Source organism: Rhinolophus hipposideros, assembly GCF_964194185.1.
Source record: "Rhinolophus hipposideros genome assembly, chromosome: 4".
NCBI lineage: Eukaryota > Metazoa > Chordata > Mammalia > Chiroptera > Rhinolophidae > Rhinolophus > Rhinolophus hipposideros.
Genome location: NC_138050.1, coordinates 56,601,625 through 56,621,990, shown reverse-complemented (window position 1 = coordinate 56,621,990; position 20,366 = coordinate 56,601,625). Strand labels below are relative to the sequence as shown.

Sequence of the window (20,366 nt, the reverse complement as noted above, 5' to 3'; positions counted from 1 at the left end):
TTTTCTGAGAAAGATCAAACAGTTCTGGCAATAAATTACCTGTCACTCTTTTTATTTTTATTTTTACTAGAGGCATGATTAAACACATGAGATTATTTATGAGTGGTTTACTTTATTTCCCCTCAAAATATTGCTTGAAATACTTTGCCTTGATTTTTAAATGAATTCTCTTGAAGAAACACATCTCCTGCTAAGTTTAAGATTTTATTGCTAAAAATTATGATGATTTATTTTATGCAGGTGGAATATCCCATTAGGTCAAAAAAAAAAATCAACATGAACCCATAAAAAAGCTTTTCATTTAATATGCTTTAAGGGAGTTTATCTTATTGTCATAGTGATTCAGACAAAATTAACATTGTAAGAATGTGACAATCAACAGTAAAAGAATAACTACCTTTATGCATGAGAGTCAACGCTAACATGGGCCAAAACTGACTGAAATAGGGGAACTGTGTTTCAAAAAGAGATGCCAGATGACCACTTCAATAAAATGACCACACTCATATTAAAAAAGAAAAATGATGTCAGAGTTCTAAAGATAGAACATAATTCTCTGTCTGTATTAGCTTAACGTTAAGTATTCAGATTTTTAAAAATGAGACTTCCCGGTCAACAGATATGATAAGATCTAATGAAAATATTCTGAAATATGAAGAAGCAAGTATTTGAGTGGCTTATTATTTCTAGCACACAATCCGTTGCCCACTCCTGCATTTTTAAGTCTTAGTCATTAAAATATCTTTGTGACGATATGGAAATGTCTAGATAGCAAAGGGTCAGAGTAGAAAGTTCATGGTGGGGGGGCACCCATCCATCCCACAAACCTCTTGCTCATTCTCCTGTCGCTAATCGCGTGCAATGATATAAATGACACAGTAATTGCGAGACAGCAGCGCTGAAGTGGAAAACGTCCACCTGAAGCAGAGCTCAGCTCTGGGTGGTAGGACTTCACCAATGGCTGAATTAATGTTTGCTGACAGTTTAGAATACAGCACTGACGATGAGAAAATGTGCCACTCTCGTGGCATAATAGTTTAGCTGGACATGCAGTTATTCGCTTTGACCATCTAGACACCAGTGGTAACCCCAAGAAAGGGCTCTGTGTGAATTTGCCCTACACATGAACCTTATTCCGTTCAGGGGACATGTTCTTTATCCTAAGAATCCAGAGCAATTTTCCACGTTTGCTTCAATAAAAGAATACCTTCATCTCCTGGCTTAATATCAGGAACAATGAAACTGGGTTATCTCACTAATGCAAAAAGCCATTTGTGATGCACATCTGTCTTTTAGCAACTTACAGCCAGGCTCCTCTGTGAAGTGATCAATTATCCCCCTGCTAGAGGTTTTGCCCATCCATCCATCCATCCATCCATCCATCCATCCATCCATCCATCCATCCAGCTACCCACCCACCCACCTAAACCACAGCCCTTATACTTGGCTAATGAAATTTTCAGTCTCTTAATCCCAGTATTTGTGTATTTGGGAGTTTGTTGTTGTTGTTGTTGTTTTTTCTAATTTAACTATTTAGCAACTTTCCATTGTGGATCTCCAAGTACTTGATAACATTTTTAAAAAACAAAATAACATAGTCTTATTGAGGAAATGGAACTGATTGGTAGTAGATCTAAAAAGAAAAAGAAAATTCAGAAGATCTGACAAATTGCTATTACAACCATCTTTTCCGAATGGCCCTTGTTCCTTTCCACCTGCTCTGTAGGATTTTCTTCAGTCAACTTGGGGGCACAGGATTGAAGTGAGTTATTACTGAAGTTGGTTACACAATGTGGGACAGGGCACCAGACCCAACATGTTTGATACAAGCATGGGCTTCCTTAGGTATCAGTATCCCACGAGCTTCTCCTCTGCTGCTATGGGTGTGTTACTGTATGCCCATATACTCTCTTCAGTGTAGCTCTGTGTCGGATGTGATACATGTGGATACTAACTTTCCTCTCACTGTGTATGCACTTATATGCTTGGTGACCAGGAGGCACTGTCATCAACTAGTGACTGGTGCAATGGTCTGATAGCCCGGGGGAGTTTTAACCTCGATATTTCATGGCTGTGAGAACTGTACTGAACAACTCACACTTCCTAAGTTTCAGTTTTCTCACAGTGATAAAAATTTCTCTATCACCTGTGTTTCAAATCTCCAAAGTGACACAAGGAGGTGAGGCCACACTTCCCCAAGTGATCAAACACCCACCCTAAGATTTCTGAACAACAGAAATAAACGTGTGACTCTTAAGAGCTATATAAATAAGGGTTTTTTTTCCCCTCAAAGTAATCTTTTGTGTCTGTCTATGCCTCTTGGTTATTTCTTAAAGTGCTTTATTTTGCTTTAAATTTTCATCTTCGAGATGAATATTTAAAGGCTATTAAGAAACTTGTTCTCTCTCATGCTTGTAGTAGGTCTCCAGTATTCAATTATTTAAGTCTGTACGTGAACTTTTAAAAAGTTATAAATAGAGGTGCTAGAGATATTAAGATGTATTTTATGAAATAGTAAAGGCAGTTTTGTTCTGAGCAATCCCTGAATAATTCCGTTTTTTCCTTAAGTAATCTTCATTTCTGATCTGCTCTTGCTTTGCTCTTATTTTACATATGAAGTTTTAGTCTCTCCCATCTCTTTAAGAATCAGATTCATCTCATTCTTTGTCGGTTATTTTGCGAATTGGGAACAGTGTTCACAGGACTCTGTCTAACTCTAAATGACATAAGCTGTCACTATTGCCAGGTAACGCCATGGCATGTGAACTGAGTCTCACTCTACAGTAGCCTTCTCCTCCTAAACCTAAGTAAAGTCTGGGAAAAATATCCCAGTGGCCACGACTCCATCAGATCCAGGAGCCAGAAGTTTCTCAGCACAACCTCCAGTTAAGCAGAAGCCAAGACTTTATTCCTTAAGTGCAAAGAGTTTAAGCTTTATTCACATTAAATTCAACAAGGAGTCTTACTGATACACTCCAGGAGAGCCTTCAGTAGAGTCAGAAAAGGATTTCACATTATGTTAAATAATAGAAATGACGCTTCTAATTATCAGACTAATGAAATGATGTACTTTCCCAGTTAGTCTCGGTGACAAGGCAACTCTGAAACATTTCTTTTCTTCTAGAAGAATATTTCTACTACATCCGGATGCTGCTGAAATTATCAATAAAAACACAGCATTTCTTTTCTATAATAGGGAACTGAGAAAAAGCCCCAGCAAAGTTAGTTAAAAGGCAAACAGAGAAAATGATTATGCATTTGGAAGACGCCTCCCGCTGCTGTCTCTTTTGGGTCTTACCGAGGATCTGCTAACAAGCTTGGGCAATTCCACCAACAAAAAGCTACTTAAATGCATGTTTCTTGGTAAGGGAAGTCCAAGGACAAAAGACCTTTTATTAACACTCCAGGAAGAAAAAGAGGGAAGATCTTATAATTAAGTTACACAGCATTACTGAAACTTGTAAACTCTTGAGTTTCATTTTATGGATGGTTTTCAAATAAATGATACTTTCTGAGCCCATCTTCCCTGCCCCCAGCTTGCAGGAAAGCACAGGTTGCCTTCAATCTTCAGTCTCACACATCCTCCCCCACTACAAAAAGCTCCTCAGTTGTACTCATTTGGTGCCAACCATGGAAGTAAGCACTTTATGTGTATTACCCCATCTCAATGCATACTACCTCGAGAAGGCAGGTACCGTCATCATCCCAGTTTACAGATGAAAAGATTGAGACAAAGACTGGTTAAGTAACTTGTTGAAAGGGCATTTGAGAACCCAGGTCTGTCCACCTCCAGACTAGCAACTACTACGGAAATTTGTAGCTCTAAGTGGTGTGTGTGTGTGTGTGTGTGTATATCCCCCAAACAGCAAGCTTCTGATGAATATTCTATTACAAAGATGACAGTTGTAGGTTAAAAATAAAAATGTATTTACATGCTTGAATTCAGCAATTATATGCAAGGTATCAAACACAAATATTCACCCCAAAGTCAGAAGACATAAGTGACAGGCTGATGTAGCCACAGCACTACACTGGATGAAAATGTAGCTTTTGTTACATTTATCACGTAAATAATTAATCAACTAACGCATATAATCATTTTGCAGAGGCCACACATTCTTCTTTATTCTCAAAGACGTCTACTTCAAAAGTACATTTGAAAGCTCCCATAACTATTTTGCTAGAGAAAAAGATTACAGTACATTCAATATATTTTAGTGCCACTTGCCATACCTACTCCCCAGATATAAGTAAATCAAAAACAGGAAAGAAAAAAGGAAAACAAATATACAGTCACACTCAACAAAAATACAGAAATGGAATCTGTTCTTCTGTTTTGATTCTTTAAAAACAGTGTTTCATTATAATTGTGTGCAAGTGCTTTAATTTATTTTGCAATTTTGCTCAGCAGTGGAATTTATGCCTGAAAAATAGCAAAGCTGACTGTGGAACCTTCCAATTTTATACGCTCTGATTGAAAAAAAAAAAATGCTTTGGAGAATTAAACCAATGAAGGGCCTAAGGAATGGTAACTCATTCAGTGGTATCTCTAGGAAGAGTGTCCCGAGGCATGGTAAGGGAGGGGATGTCTTTTGGAAGCATGGCTGTGAACATGGCAGCATGTACATTATAAAGCAATTTTTAATCAAACAATCATTAGAAGTGCTGACTTTTAGACTATTTTCCACAAATCCACGTCTGGCTGCAGATTTGAAGTAAAATAACATAAAAGCCACACAAAGCGAAATCAGGAGGTGCTCTGAGCATGCGGCATTCTTTGTCTAGCAATTCTCCACGGCCACTGTTCACTTCAAAAGTATGAACACAATGGCATTCATTTTCACCCATCTCTGACTCACATAATTTTGGTAGTGTGATGAAAACCTCTTTGTAGGTGTTTTGTAAGACTTTATGCTAAGGTTGGTTAATCAACCTGCAGAACCTTTATAAGAGTGGATGTTGTAAAGAGCCAACACACCACAATTACTCACTCATTCAACTCTATCACCTCTAAAAAGAAATTGTAAACCAAGCCCAGAAAGTGTCTACAAGAAAATTTTATGACACAAATATGGATGATGGCTGAGACACAGTTTAGAATGCCTTCCTAATATTAACTGAAGTGTTTACTAAGACAGAACTTCCCTTGACAAGGGGCAACTACAAAACAGATACTGTTTCCCCAAAAATAAGACCTAGCCAGACAATCAGCTCAATGTGTCTTTTGGAGCAAATATTAATATAAGACCGGTATTATATTATATTATATTATATTACATTACATTACATTACATTACATTATATATTATATTATATTATATTATATTATATTATATTAAATACCCAGACTTATATTACAGTAAAATAAGACCGGGTCTTATAGTAAAATAAGACCTTACATTAATAAGGTCCTACATTAATTTTTTTCTCCAAAAGACGCATTAGAGCTGATTGTCTGGCTAGGTCTTATTTTCGGGGAAATAGGGTAGTTATTTCATAAACTCTTTTTAAACTTTAAAGATATAATAACAATAGCTCTACTTATGTGAAATGCTTACTATGATTTTAAAGTAATTAAGATTCTAAATGTAATAAAAAACGGGGTTTTTTCAGACCAAATGATTGTAACATTCCCACCTTTGGATCATTTAAGATTAGGACATTTTATTGTGCAAATTAGGCCCAAGGCTAATCATTGAAAAAAGGTCACTTGAAAAAGTCAATTCTAAACATTGAGAAAACCCATAGACATCATTTTGCCACATGTCAAAGCAAATAACCATCTATGAGAATTAATGAGGATACATTGCATTTTATCATGTCATTTCCTAAGGAAATTCAGTGGCTACTCATTAGGTTTAAAAACATACTTCCAATTAAAAATTAATATTTACTTCTAAAACAGAAATGTATGATGTCTCTATTTTAAATCTGGTACCACTACAAATCAAATTAAATGTCTTTAAAGAATTTACAACAGATCCTGTCCATTTCCATTGCAGAGGAGCCACACTAACAAGAGAGCCTGTATCAGACGTGTACATCCAAATATAAAACAGCTGGAAACCAGAGATTTCCATTGTTAGCCAGAACAACACTCACAAAAGCAGTTTCTAAAGAAGAAATTAAAATTTGAGGAGATAAAGTGACTTCCCTGCTAAGCTCAGGCCGCAGGACTCCAAGCCCCATCTCTTGGCCCCGTGCTGCTGGAATCAGCTCATCTAGGAAATTACCCAGCACCTGTCAGTCCGTTGGCAATTTGAACTCTTCCCTTCTGGGGTTAATGAAACACTACTCCAAAGTATCTTGTCTCTTTTTTCTCCCCATGAAAAGAAACCAGCACACAATAATGATGAGTTTCATACTAGTACTCTCAGTTATGAAGGTGTTTACTAAGTAGACAGTAAGATTTGAAATTAGGCATATGTAATATCCATTTTAGCAACTGAAAAATACCAGTATTGTTAACTGCCTCAGAGTGAATGGATGATTTGAAGTGTTAAAAATATACTTCTAAATTTGAGTACTTTTCATCATGCTACCTATATAGTACTATTTTAAGTAGAATGTAACTGTGCATGTGTGTGCGTGTGTGTGTGTGTGTGTGTGAGAGAGAGAGAGAGAGAGAGAGAGAGAGAGAGAGAGAGAGAGAGAGAAAGAGAGAGAAAGAGAGAGAGAGAGAGAGAGAGAGAGAGAGAGAGAGAGAGAACTTGTTTGTTTGATGTGGAAAGTAGTCACTTTAAAATCTCTTGTTTTGGTGCCTTGGGATTCCTAAAGAAGCAAAGAAAGTCAACATTAAGTTTTTAAACTATTTTAAGATTCATCCTTCTCATTATTCATTTCCTTTTCAGGGTAAGCTGTGTATCAATGAGCTTTGTTGTAAAGTGAGTGAGAAATTGGCTTCTGCATTTTCCCAAGTATCTGAAATGTCTTCCTATGTCTGTTGTCTGTGATGTGGCGGAAGTCTTTCAACTTTGGAGAGTCTGCTTGGACTTCCCGGCACACTTCTGAACTCTGGGCCCTTTACCTAGCCCTGTGACAATCACCCAACCAACAGCATTTAAATAGCCTCTCATTTTGTTCAACCGTGAAACCCTCAACTCTATTTTTTAAAAAAATTCTTTTAACCCAGGCTACCACATATTTTTGCACGGTAAACCATAACTCTAAGGAGAGCTCTGGAGGCCAGTGCAGCCCAGCTACCTGCTAATGGACCTAATAATGAGTTTTTAGAAAAAGACAAATAAGAATGTCATTATTGTGTAGATTAATATTACAATTACAAATTAAGTTGTGCTTCTAAATACAAACCTGTCATGTATTGATAACAAATCATTTATTATTAAATGCTCACTACATTAAACAGAAAGATGTTGCTAAACAATGTGTTTATTTGCATTCCCTGCTTATTTCTTCAGACTGAAGGTTAAACCCATGTTTGCTGAAATTCCACTGGTACTTAGTAGGAACTTTGAATTGATAAAGCCATTTTTAAGAAGTCACAAACTAAAGTTAAAGGACAGAATCTGGGTCTGTTGGCTGATCTGCATGGAACAGCCAATCAGGGGAGTCAGGCTGCACCCCCAGTTCTAGTGACAGACATTTAACACTGTAGAAACACATGATACTCTAGGGCATCCCCTCGTCAGGTAACCCCCACGTTCTTTCTTTCTCCCACCCTATCCCAGGGCATTAACCTCTTAATGAATTCATCTGAAGTCATTTTCAGTTCTCTATAAGTGGTATGCTAAATATTAGCGCCCTTGGTAAACATTCTTACTTTAAAAGTCTTTAAAAAAAAACACCACAAAAAAAGTGCTAAGCTTCCTAAAGCTTAAGGTTTCCATTTATTTTACCTAATAACTATTTTATATTTTCCAAGATTTCTCTATTACTCTGTACACTTTGCCACTCCATCTGCTTTTTCACCCCTCAGAATACTTTTATTTTCCTTTTATAATTATTCCTTAAATATATAATTTACCACTTTACCTTTTTCTTTGTTACTTATTCTTTCTAAGCCACTCTCAGTGTATCAAATTGACTTATAAAAAAGTTTTCAATCTCTGTGGCATTTCAGGTTTGCAGCAAAAGACAATAAGATAATAAGACGGCTATGACCACCTTGGTTTTAATTACTGATGTAGTAAAAAAATAGCATGTTATGGAGCACTAAATCAGTATTCAGTGAATTATCGATTCTGTGCTCTAAAGAACAGCAAGTAAATTGAGAAGGCCTGAGTTTCAATCTGGTCCCCAAGAGAAGGGAGGGCTCAGCCAACAGACAGCAGCTCGGCATTCCCTAACAAACTGAAGTCTACAGTAACAGAGGAGTGGTGGAGACTTCAACCCAGCAATGAGCAACATTTTAAACTAAAGAAATAAAGAAAAAACATTTGATTCCTTGAGTGATGTGAACAACGGTCTCAGCCACCCAGACTGCACGGTGACCAAACCCTGCACTGGAAGGACCCTGGCTCTGTGCTGGCATGTGATTTGCACTTAGTAGGCATGTGCTCCGGGGGGTGCGTCATCTGACTTTACAGCCTCATGAGTGAACACCACCAGGTCAGATGTGACTCAAAGGATATATAGTATCTGTTCCTGAAATAGTGTATCAAATCATTATATAGATTGTTTTAAAAGTTAAACAATCAATTAACTGAGCAAACACAAATTTTGTCTTATTCTTCTAAATCTGGTTTTGATGTGCTCCTGTATCATTGTGGTTTGCCTGCAACCCCCGTCCTTCGAGCCTAGGAGCTCATTTCACTGATGCCTTCATGAGGAAAGGATACCATTGTACCATCCCGTTACTGTTGTATCCCTAGTACTTCGGCAGTTTCTGGCAGAGTAAACACTAAATGAATAGATGGATGAATAGATGGATGAATGGATGCAGAGAAAAGTCATAGCACAAGATTTACCCATCAAAATCTCACCAACGGTCCTTAAATTTTTTTTTTTTGTCAGTAAAGATGCTGAGTAAATCCACACATATCCATTTATTTCAATACTATAAAAATTCTAGGAGGGTTTTTCTCTTTAGACATTTATATGTAATGAGTACTATTATAAGGGTCCCACATTCAATTAAGGTTTCTTAAAAAAAAAAAAAAGAAAACTTTTCAGCAAAGATTCTCAAATATTTGCCACAATAACGTTAAGGAAGGAAAAATTGATACAAACCTATGTAGCTTATCCTACTTTGTATACAACAAATGTATAGAATTATACTTACATATAATGTAATAATCTTTGTTCTTCTGAAATTCCAACCCCCAGAGGTTTGGGCTGAATTCTTGAAACTTGATAGTGAATTTTACATCTTGATCTGGTCTGGCACAGTTGAGGAGAGGGGTATTTTCTTTCTTAATAGTGCATCTGTCTGCTTGCTCTTTATCAACCATATAAACTTTATAATATTCATACTGGCCAACAGTTTTAGAGTCCACTTTGGGGCAAATAATATCCAGTTTGTCTCCTATCTGTGGGTATAGTACCAGTCCTTGTCCAGGTAGAAATCTAAAAGCATAAAAAAAAAAATCACAAAACAATGAGTTGATAAATATTAACAGTATGAATAATAATCACAATACATCATTTTCAATGATTCCAAAGTACAATTTCATATATCCACACTTCTATTTACTAAATCCGCCCTAGTTCAGATCAGCATGGGACGGATGTATTCACGCATTAAGCTTTGAAGAAAAGAGCCACTCTCCTTACTCTCCGCAACAGGATCAGTCAACCTGCTGACATTTCTTTACCACCCCCTCACTTGTAATATTTCAGTACTCCTTTGTGTAACTTTACAATAACTTTTCCTCCGTGGTGAGTCAGACCTCCCCACCTGTTTGTTATTTTTTAACCATTGGCAGCCTTTGTTGTTGGGCATGCCACAGAAAGATGGCATCAAGGCCAGGGAACAGTGGGTGCACTAATACTTTGTTGTCCTGGTAGTTTCCATTGGCTGTTGATGTTAATTAACAGACAAGTTTCATCAAGAATGTTTCAAATTACTTATCATAATTAGTCAGTCACTGATCAAACAATGGGTTTTTTATTACACTGAACAAAAGAAATGTCTTACAAACCCATAAAAGATAACTAGAAATAATTAGTTGTAGTATTGATTCAGCTGCAGGATGCAGAGTCCCTGACTTGCAAGGACAGCAACTACTGTCCTTGCTCCACAAACCTTACCCCCTCCCTTGAGATGTATTTGCTCCAATTAATTCTTAGAAGCAAAGCTTTAGAACTAAGACTACTGATACAATATCCCCTTAATGCTTACAGCTAAAAGCTCCCGCCCCCCTTTCCTCCTTCTTACTAGCCACGCTGCTGAAAGACCTTTCTTAATGGGGGAGTTTCTCTGAGAAACTGAAACAAGAGCTTCCTAATGAACATCCTTCTACAAGTGCTAACACTAACAACACACTTAGAAATCCCAGCTCGTTCTTCCGAAAGCAGCCAAGCTTGCAGGCTCATTAAAATATTAAAGCCAGAGAACAAAGCATCAAGTCTGAATCCTTCCAATCCAACCCTTTATTTAACCAGGGAAGCCCACCAGCCATGACGATTAATGGGTCATAATTCACTGAGAGAAAGCCAGAGTAATGGGACACCCCAATTTCAAATCCATTCTGAGGAACCAGGTGATGACTTGATGCTAATGAATGGTATTAATTCCCTGAAAAGTGCATGAGACTGGTTATGAAGCATCACAGAACATAGCAAATTTCATTATAAATTTTTATTAAAAAAACAATACTCTTTATGGCAGAAAAAGTGCATGTTGCTGACAGTGGTTTACCATCCTCCTTGAGAATATGTTATTGTACAATCCCAAAGAGAGAGGTCCCCCCACTCCTTTTTTTTATTGAGTTTCTTTAGCAAGGACATATGACAATTATTCATTCAAAAAAAGAGGAAGGAAGAAGAGAAGGAAAAGAACCACCTGACAAAGTCTTTCTCAAAATGAGTATTTTTTAAATAACAAAGACAAATGTCATACAAATATGTGTGCACCCTTGAGGAATTCTCTAGAATTTTTGACAAATGAGTATCACCACTTAGTAAGAGCCTCTCTCTGACCTTCTTGGCCATTTCTGCTGTTTTCTGAGGGGGCACTTGGAAAATTCAACAGCAGGGTATGAGAGGACTCCCTAGGTCTTCCCTCCGGCTCCTGAGTGCAGTCTTTCCAGGTAGTTCTATCTTCCTTGTGGAGCAAACAGGGCTGTGGGGGAGGGCCTGAAGGACTCAACCCCCACGTGCGTGGATGAAGCCTCATCCGCGCCTTGACCCCTGTCCCCCAACAGTGATTCTGATGTGTCCCTGTGGTTAAGGAGCAGGGGCAGGATGCCTGGCAGTCAGTACCAATGAAATACAGTGAGCATTAATTACATCACTCACCTTCCTGACACATCCTTTTTCTCATGCTTTATTCCTTAACCTTCTTGGGAAATCTTTACTGCATCCAACAACCAGAGGCCAGTTCCTGCCTGTGGTTCCCACACTCCTCCAAACATTTGCGATCCTAAATCTGCTCCTTTCGTAACTGGCACAGAGGATCTTCACACGTTAGCTGTTGTTAGAAGTGTTCCTAAATCACAACCCAGCTCTGCAGCCCGGACGCCTGTACCTGCCTCCTCTCAAAGCTTTGATGTTCACACCCATCACCTTTTACCACAAATGTCCCAAGGGCTTGTCCAGGTTTCAGAGATCAGAATCCTTAGCGGACAGATGGACCCGTTTTCTTGTCTATCCAGTCACTTTTTTTAAGAACACGCATCGGGTCTCTGACCCCTCCCCAAGCTGTCTATCGTCTCTGCATATCTTAGAACTCTGCCACTTCACACCCTATGTCTAAAGTTTGGCTCATGAAGCTCTTTCTTGATTCAAAATGCTTCCCAGATCCGGTTTCCTTCATGAAATATATATTTTTCCTGCTTAAGCAAAGACTCGGCAGAGATTTCCTCCCCACCCATGTAAGTAAGTCCTCATGACGCACTCTTCATTCACCAACTGTGAGTTATAGCTTTTGCTGGTGTGACGAAATGAGGTCAAGAACATATGACACATGGACTGATGTGGCTACAAGGATCTCCATGTTTTAGACCATATTTTCAGAAGGCTCAAATCCCATCAAAAGTGGTAAGGGTCAGCGATTGGAGAGCAATGTACGGGGAGGGGTACCCCAGGGATGGCTTATCAAAATGGAAGGGAAAGGGAGGAATCTCAAATTTCCATAAGCGTATTTGATATGCTCATGAAAAGTAAATCCCACTAAAACCCATCATTCCTAATGCTTGAAAAGAGTCGGTTGACTTTTCAGAATATGTTATGGCAAAAACTAAGGCAAGGATTTGACCCTTTTCCCTGAAAAGGTAATTGTTTCAAGAGTCCCTTAGAAAATGATTCCTTCTTTATTTAAATCCATACAAAAAGACCCAGTGAGTGTTTTAGAGGTTCACTTTTGAAGCACATATAGACGTATGTACATAAACCAGTCAGCAGACCAGTGACTTCAATTGATGAGATCATGGCTTCTCAGCAGACAAGGTGTGCTGTTGAGCTTTGAGCCTCAATCACAGATTTCTTGCCTCTGTTACCACTGTGTGCAGTTGAGCCCCAGAAGCCTCTTTGCCTCCCAGGAACACTCACAGTTTCTAAGGCAACATGGGAGCAAACAAGAGTAATGTGAGTACAACAACTAAAGCAACATATTATGTGCCAGATTCTGAGTGACAAAAAAGTAAAAGATACCGATCCTTGCAAATTTACTATCTAGCTCCCTGAGGGCAGGGAGACGCCATGTGCGGCTGATTCCATACTGTATGCCCAAGGGCTGACACACGGTAGGTCCTCAATAAATAATGTATTAAATGAAAAAAAAACATGAAAGAACAAATGGAAGCCAAGATATACACAAATAAATGTAAGTCCCATTAAGTGCCCCCAAGTATTTGCAGAGTACAGGCATGGAAAGCATTCTGCAGCTAGGACCACGTAGAGTTGGGACAGGGCTGAGCTAAGAGCAGAGCTGGGATTCCCAGCAGACACCCCAGGCACAGCAGTGTTTCTGGAGAACAAGGAGCAGTGCAGTGGAGTTTCAGGCCTGTTCTCTCTGGAAAGCTTTATGAGTATCGGCAGTCTTCTCCAGTCCCTTCCTATTAAAAATGTAAGGCAATTAACCACCTCCAGAACCACTAATAACAAAAACACTGCTGCTTTTGAGCACTTTTTTTGCTAAGCACTGATCAAAGCACCTCACATCACATTATCTTCATTTAACCATTGCACATGTACATAACACGCAAAACAGACGAAGGCACACCTGTGCCAAACATGAGTCTTTCTCTGCACACTTTTCAGTTCTCACTGCATTACATTAAAGCATAAATCTGGTTTGTGAAATGAATTTTTTTTCTAAATCGAGCTTTTCATAGATAAGCCATAAATTGAAGGAAAATCAAGAGAGTCAATATACACAGGCTTGAGAGCATCACAGTGTAGCAGCTTCATGCCAAGCACCTTAGTTGTGCCCAAAAGATCAAGCTGCTTCTGAGGTAATCACCTGAGACCACAGCTCCCAGGGGTGGACATCTGGTACCCCTACCTTTCCACAGGAGGCCAAGAACTAAAAGGAGAACCACAGGCCAAGAACCAAAATAAACTGACTACACGAGCTGTGTTTTCAATGTAATATTACAGATGGACTCCAGACATTTTATGAGAATTGCAGAATATAAGTGAAAAGAAAATTTCTTTTCTTAATAATACCATTTTCGAATGGAAACCAATGTGTGCCATATATTAAAATCAAGTTAGTAACCATAGAGTTCTATTTTTGAAGCTAGGTCATTTACATTTGGATTTTGATACCTCAAGATTACTTAGATTTAATATGTTCAGACTACACAGCATATCAAGGCCTCGAATATTTCTGCAATATTCAATAATACCCTTATGCTATATTGACCTAGGAAGGGTAAAGAAAGAAGACGAAGAGGAGGAAGAGAAAGAGAAAGAGGAAGAAGAAGAAGAACTATGGTAGTGACAACTGGCTAATTTTAAATTACTAAACTGGCTATCCACAGTGGATGTCAAACACAGATTTCCTTTCGTATGATGAGATAATGTTCGTCTTGTAACCCAAAGGAGCACAGAGGGAGAGCCCCACAGATGTAACTCCTACCACACAGACGAGGGTGTTTTTTTATTAAAGCACATCCCAAACAAAAAGAGGTTAGAGATGTCATTTAATAAAGTCTGCTGGTTTTTAATACAAAACGAAAAACAAAGAAGACTTACAGTGCTTCATGTCCTAGATAGGAGAGAGAACACTGCCAGACCAGTGTCCTCTCTGAGCCAGGCTACACAAGGTCAGAGAAGTCACCTTGCTGCCTTCCGGGGAAGGGGAAGCGGAATTCCCCCTCCCATCAGAACCTGGGGCTCAGGACTGCTTCCTGGACATTGGGGGCTTCTTGCTTCTTAGTCGAGGGCCTTCTTGTGTTACTAGAGTGGAGCATGCTGACCAGAAACAGGCAAATCCTATGGTTTTTCCCAATGAATCATTCCCAAGCATGACAACAGACATGGTGATTTTGAATCAAATATAGAGACAGTATAATGTGGAAGAAAATGGAAACCATAAGTAAGGTTCCAAGGTTAACCTGCCTGAAATGATTCGATATCAGATATATTTTTATCTTCTGATTATCTATTGAACTTAATCCAAGTTTTTAAAGGTTACTCTGCAAACTAGTACTTCCATATGGAATACTTTGAATCAATCTAATAACCTAAATTAGACATTAATATCTAATAATCTAAACTGGATCTCTAATAATCTAAATTAGATATTTCAAGTTCATATTCGTCATTGCAGAAACTTTATAATACAGCATTATATTTTTTAATGTTTTAACCCACACTAGGAACCAACGTTTGTTTAAAATAATAGCACAAAGCATTTAAAGCATAAACCAGCCACTTAAGAGTTCTGTGGTCATAACACACAACGTTCTTTGATAGAACAGAACGTCACACATTGTGATCTCAAGTCTGCATTTTTCTATTGACCAATAAGTACTGCATTAGCAGGTCTCATGGGGTAAACCACTGACTTCTGAACCTACCACGATGGAACAAGAGGACCCATCGGAAGCTTAAGGATAGCTGTGTAGTGCAACTATAATTGCACTCCCCAACCCCACTCCCCATGGGTGCGCCAGGTTCCCTGCTTCTCTTTTCTTCCCTACCCACTCCTGCATTTGTACCTGACCATGACACATGCACCACAGGACAGACATCCAATGACTTCTTTCATTTTTCTTTACGGTTGCCCAAAATATGTAGGTTATCTTAGAAGAACAGCCAAATTGCTGAATGGCCTCTTGATGCTGATATAGTCTGTGAAAATATACGTGAAATATGAAAGACCTGGCTCTTCTGAGGAAAGCAATGCACGGAAGTAAATGACTGAAGAATACGCCAAACTATCACATAAACAAGGGTAAATAAATATGTTGCGACCGAATGCAAAACTATCAAGCTGACACAGAATAAAAGGGATCAGAATAAAAAGATGTACACAAGAATGACCGGTTTCTGTGTCCAAACAAATTACTTGGTCAGGCAAAGCCCCTCCAGTCTTCTATCTCTAGAGCAAATTATCAAGTAAAATCAGATTCATAAGTAAATGGGTATTACTTTTCTCATGGAGAATTGCTTTTATTTTTCCTTTCATTCCAAAATCAGATCATTAGAGTACATAATTATTATATGTAAATAGCTAATTTCAGTTGAGAATATATGTTATTCTGCTTATTTTGCTGATGACACAGAAAACATGCACAGATGATCAAACAAAAGGCCTTTACCTGAGACTGCTTTGGGCTACTGGATGGTGGGCTTAAGGTGATTTTTAGCTTCTGAGTTTTTCAGAATTTTCTGCAATAAACACTAAATGCTTTTGGGATCAGATTGGAACATTATTTTTATACAGTTTCAAAGAACAAACTACTCGTATCATATTCTTGAGCATTCTTTTATAACTCTGGTTTTAACAATAAGCACTCAAAATATTTAAAGCTGGTAGACTTTTTAACGTTTTGATGCAATTTCTTCAAAAGCAACTAACTAAAGTTATTGTAGTCGGAACTGTGGTCTATTTAACAAATCAATCATTGAGTCCACCCAAGCTGTAGTAACAACTGGTATGCAATGCACATCGAATTCACTCAAACACATGAAAAATATGGGCTAAAGACAGTTAAGCATAATCACTGAACCGCACAAATCTGGGAGCTGGCTCACATTTCAGGGGTTCTGAGCCCCAGCTTTAGGACTAAGTTTACCTTAGCAGTTGACACACCAAACATCATACCATAGAATTGGTTTACTCACAAGCCAATATTCTTTATCAAGTACACTCTGAGTTTGCCACATTTTAGAAAACAGGCACATTTCCCATAAAATGCTTTAATTTTTAATTTTAATTAAATGTCGAAGTCTGTGGGGTAGAAGAGCAGTCCGTTTATAAATGGTGGTAGTCTGAAATTCTGAATGAGGAAAAACACTCTGCTGTTTTGCTGGAACTGGCTGGTCTTTCCAGTTACCTCCTGACAAAAGATGCACATTGCTCTGGATAAGCCCAAACCCTTGACCCGTAACGTCGCCATGCACTTGGTCCTTCCACATCTATCTGGAGCAAGAATGGCATTAACAGAGAAGCCCAAGATTCCTTTCAGAAATGCTCTGTGCACTTGGGAATATAAATACTCTGGAAGAATGACAAATTCATGAGTGTGTGAATTTGATGACACATTGCACACACAGGCAGGATATTCAGTCTTGCATTACTTTCATTTAATGCTACATTGCTGCGACAGCTTAATAAGACATTTTCTAAATGCCCCCAAACAGAAGAGTTTGTTATAAAGTGAATAAATAAAAGCAGGGTCCAAAAAAGACTTCGGCGAAATCGGCCTTAAGAAATACTTGGGGGAAAAAATTGCCTTTTTTGTGGATAGCACTTTACTGCCCCCTTTTGCACTTTCACATCAGAACAAGTTTCTGCACAAACTTATTCTGAAACCAGAAGAGAAAATGGGGTACAGCTATAGGGTGTCAAGTTTATACAGAATTAGGTTACCAAATACCACTGCTTGGAGTAACAAGTAATTACCTTAAAGCTTCAAGTGAGTGCTCCACTATCTTCTCAGTGGCTTTACACCTCCAAGAAATAAGGCAGTAATTGGAGGTTTTAATTGACATTTTCTGCTTTAATTCGAATGTGTATGTGTGCTGGAACAATTGCCTGTTTTCACAGGTGCCCTTTCTTTCACACTTTTCTAAAACCAATATCATCTGCAACATGAACCTGATTTTTTCAAGGAAAAGAAAAGGGGCATAAAAGCAGGTTACAGAATTTGGGACCATTAAAGTGTTATAAATCCGAGGACTAAAAGGAGGGGGTGTGCATTTCAAACTTCACACCAATGACAAGAAAAATCTTTTCAAGAAAGGGAAAGATGAGAAGGACAGAAATTCAAACGCACTGTGAGCCTATAGGTAGGTGCACAAACCAGTTTAACAACTCTTCAAGGCGAGGTGCGACAGACAGCATTTGTGCCTCTTCATCTATGCATACATTTGAAAAAAGTAGTAAACTAGTCTAAAGGAAAGTTTTGTTGATAAAATTCTAAACTGCAATGACAGAGCTAGAGGGACTCATGCTTGGCCCAGTGACCTTAACTTGCATGTGACAGTCTGTGTGTGCTGATGTGTATACTTTCATTTAAACTTAATCCATTTCCCTCTGTCACTCTACAATTACCACAAGTCAAAATAATATTAAATTTCACAGCCTACAATGCTGCACAATTGAATGAAAACCGACTCCTTTTGATGTTAATCTTGTTTTTTTCATTTGTGATATACCGTGTTTCCCCGAAAATAAGCCCTAGCAGGACAACCAGCTCTAATGTATCCTTTGGAGCAAAAATTAATGTAAGACCCAGTCTTATATTGTTATATTATATAAGACCGGGTCTTAGAATAAAATAAGACCGAGTCTTATACTATGTTATATTATATAAGACCCGGTCTTATAGTAAATAAGTAAATAAGACCGGGTCTTATACTAATTTTTGCTCCGAAAGACACATTAGAGCTGATTGTCCGGCTAGATCTTATTTTCGGGGATACATGGCAATGCTCAAAACACATTTAAAAACTTTATTTTTAAATGCTCAAAGGTACTATTCTCACAGTTTAATTTTTCTTTCAGGAAAATAACACATGTAATTCTTTAATTTTTATCCACACCATGATTGCCACTGTAATAAAAACCCTATAGCAAGCTGAAGTTGCAAGGTTATCTTCATGCATAAGTCAGATTTTAAGTGTGTGATGCACAGATATCATTGTTTTCTTTTCACAGACTAGCTGATCTGAACACTCCCTCCCTGAAAACTTTCTGCAAAAAAAGAAGTCATGCCATGCATTTTGTAGTTAGGTAAAGCAAACTTGGGGGGCGTGAACAGTAAGACTAGAATGCTGCGATGCACAGTGGGAAAGTGAACAAGGGGGTGAACCACCAAGGACGACCTTTGTCATGCTGGCCTGACCATGCTGGCTCCATTATCGAAACAAGTATTTCACAACCGTCAGAGGCAAGAGACAGTGCAAGCTTCTTTCCCAACTATAATTTGTTTGCACCTGTACAGTCTTGTTTCAAACCATGCTTTTAGCAAGAGTCTATAAAGGAAGGTGGAACTCTTGTTATTTATAGGTGAGGCACCAGGAAGAAAAATGGCTTTCACATAGAAAAAAATTTAAAGGGCATTTCCAGCTGGTTCTCTGTTGTTTTAGATATAAGTGTGGAGATCTATTTGATCATCTACCTGAGTGGGAAAATCACAGCGATGAAAGGCACACGTAATTCATACAGGGAATGGCTTGGTATTTCAACAAGTCAACGAAATGGAATTAAGATTTAGTGAGTAGCAGTATCACAACCTAGAGTTTGGGTGTATCTTCTCTATCAACCCCTCCCATCCCTTTCATTCCCATCACTTTTTTTTTTTTAATTTCAAAGAACTTTACCTACTTAGAAAAACAATTCACCCATGTTTTATGGGTGAATGAAACTTTAGTGGGGCAAACAGCCCTGAAAGAAAGGGTGTGCACACCAAGAGGGCCCAAGCTTGCTCCTCAAGCTGAAGCGTGACTCTCGGACCGAGCCTGTGGCATTTGCCCCTGGAACACAGCTTCCCTCCACCTAGCGCCTTGCACAGAATGGCTGGTCAATAGGTGTCCGTGTAAACAAAGAATGCATATTTTAATAAGCAAGATTTAAGAAAAGATAAAATGATTTTAGTTCTCTCTTGATGTAAGAGGTGATTCTTCTTGCCAGCCAAGCATAACAAGTGGAGCAACACAATTTATAAGGCTGTGGGTAATCACTTTACAACCACCTAAATGGCTGCCTCCTGGACACTTCCTCCTTCCTGGACTCCAGAGCAGGGTCAGGTATAGGTCTGTGGTGGGTGTATGACGGGAGACATTATCCTGCACCTTCCATAGCTTGGTGACAGCCCGGAGAGTACAGAGAAAAGAGAAGGAAGAGAAATAAGCAGGCTACACAACAGCCAGGTCTGCACTGATAATGCGTAAAAGGAATAAAATCGTATTGTGTTACTGACCTCGATTCAGATTACCCCAAAACTGTGTATCCTATAAAAATGTGAATGGCATGCCATTGTAACTGTGTAGACAATATATTTATTTCCTGCTCAGTCACTACAAGCAGCCTGGAATTACCTTGACCCACAAAAACAAAAACCCACCAAAAGTTAAATATTCTAAGTTATTCCAACAGGCTGCTAACTGAACAAAAGTGAAGGAAAACTGGACAAAGCAGGAGATAAGAGGATGCCCTGGGGCCCTCTAACAGGAATAAAGATGTGGTTGTTTGAGACCTCCAGCCAGCTGCTTGGTCTCCAGGTAGAAGCAGATGATCGGCCCCAGGGAAACGCCATGGGAGAGGCTCACTCTGGAGTCAAGAGAACCCCAGGCCCACCAATACTTGCCGCCCGGCTTCCTGAAACAAACTGCGCCAAACTTGCAGAACATCAAAAGCCAGATGGGCTATACTGAATGAATCCACAGGCAAGGAGCCAGAATCCCAGTTTGCTGTAGAAATAGGCCTGGACTTGATTTGAGTCTTCTCAGCTCTGACAAGCTGGAAGCTGGCACAGATCCCAAAATCCAAAATAAAATGGCATTTAATTGTGACTAGACTCTAAAAAAGATGTCATACTATCTCCTTAGCTTGACACATGTTCAGCATC

General features: G+C 38.7%; 1 protein-coding gene across 2 annotated transcripts in view; it reads right to left on the bottom strand.

The window, feature by feature from the left end:
• EFNB2 (ephrin B2) overlaps positions 1-20,366 on the bottom strand; it is a 44,227-nt gene that overhangs the window by 11,452 nt on the left and 12,409 nt on the right. For both annotated transcript variants that reach the window (XM_081045826.1, XM_081045827.1), the window contains exon 2: positions 9,242-9,525. In XM_081045826.1, the coding sequence (XP_080901952.1) occupies positions 9,242-9,525 (284 nt within the window). The remainder of the gene's footprint in view (positions 1-9,241; positions 9,526-20,366) is intronic.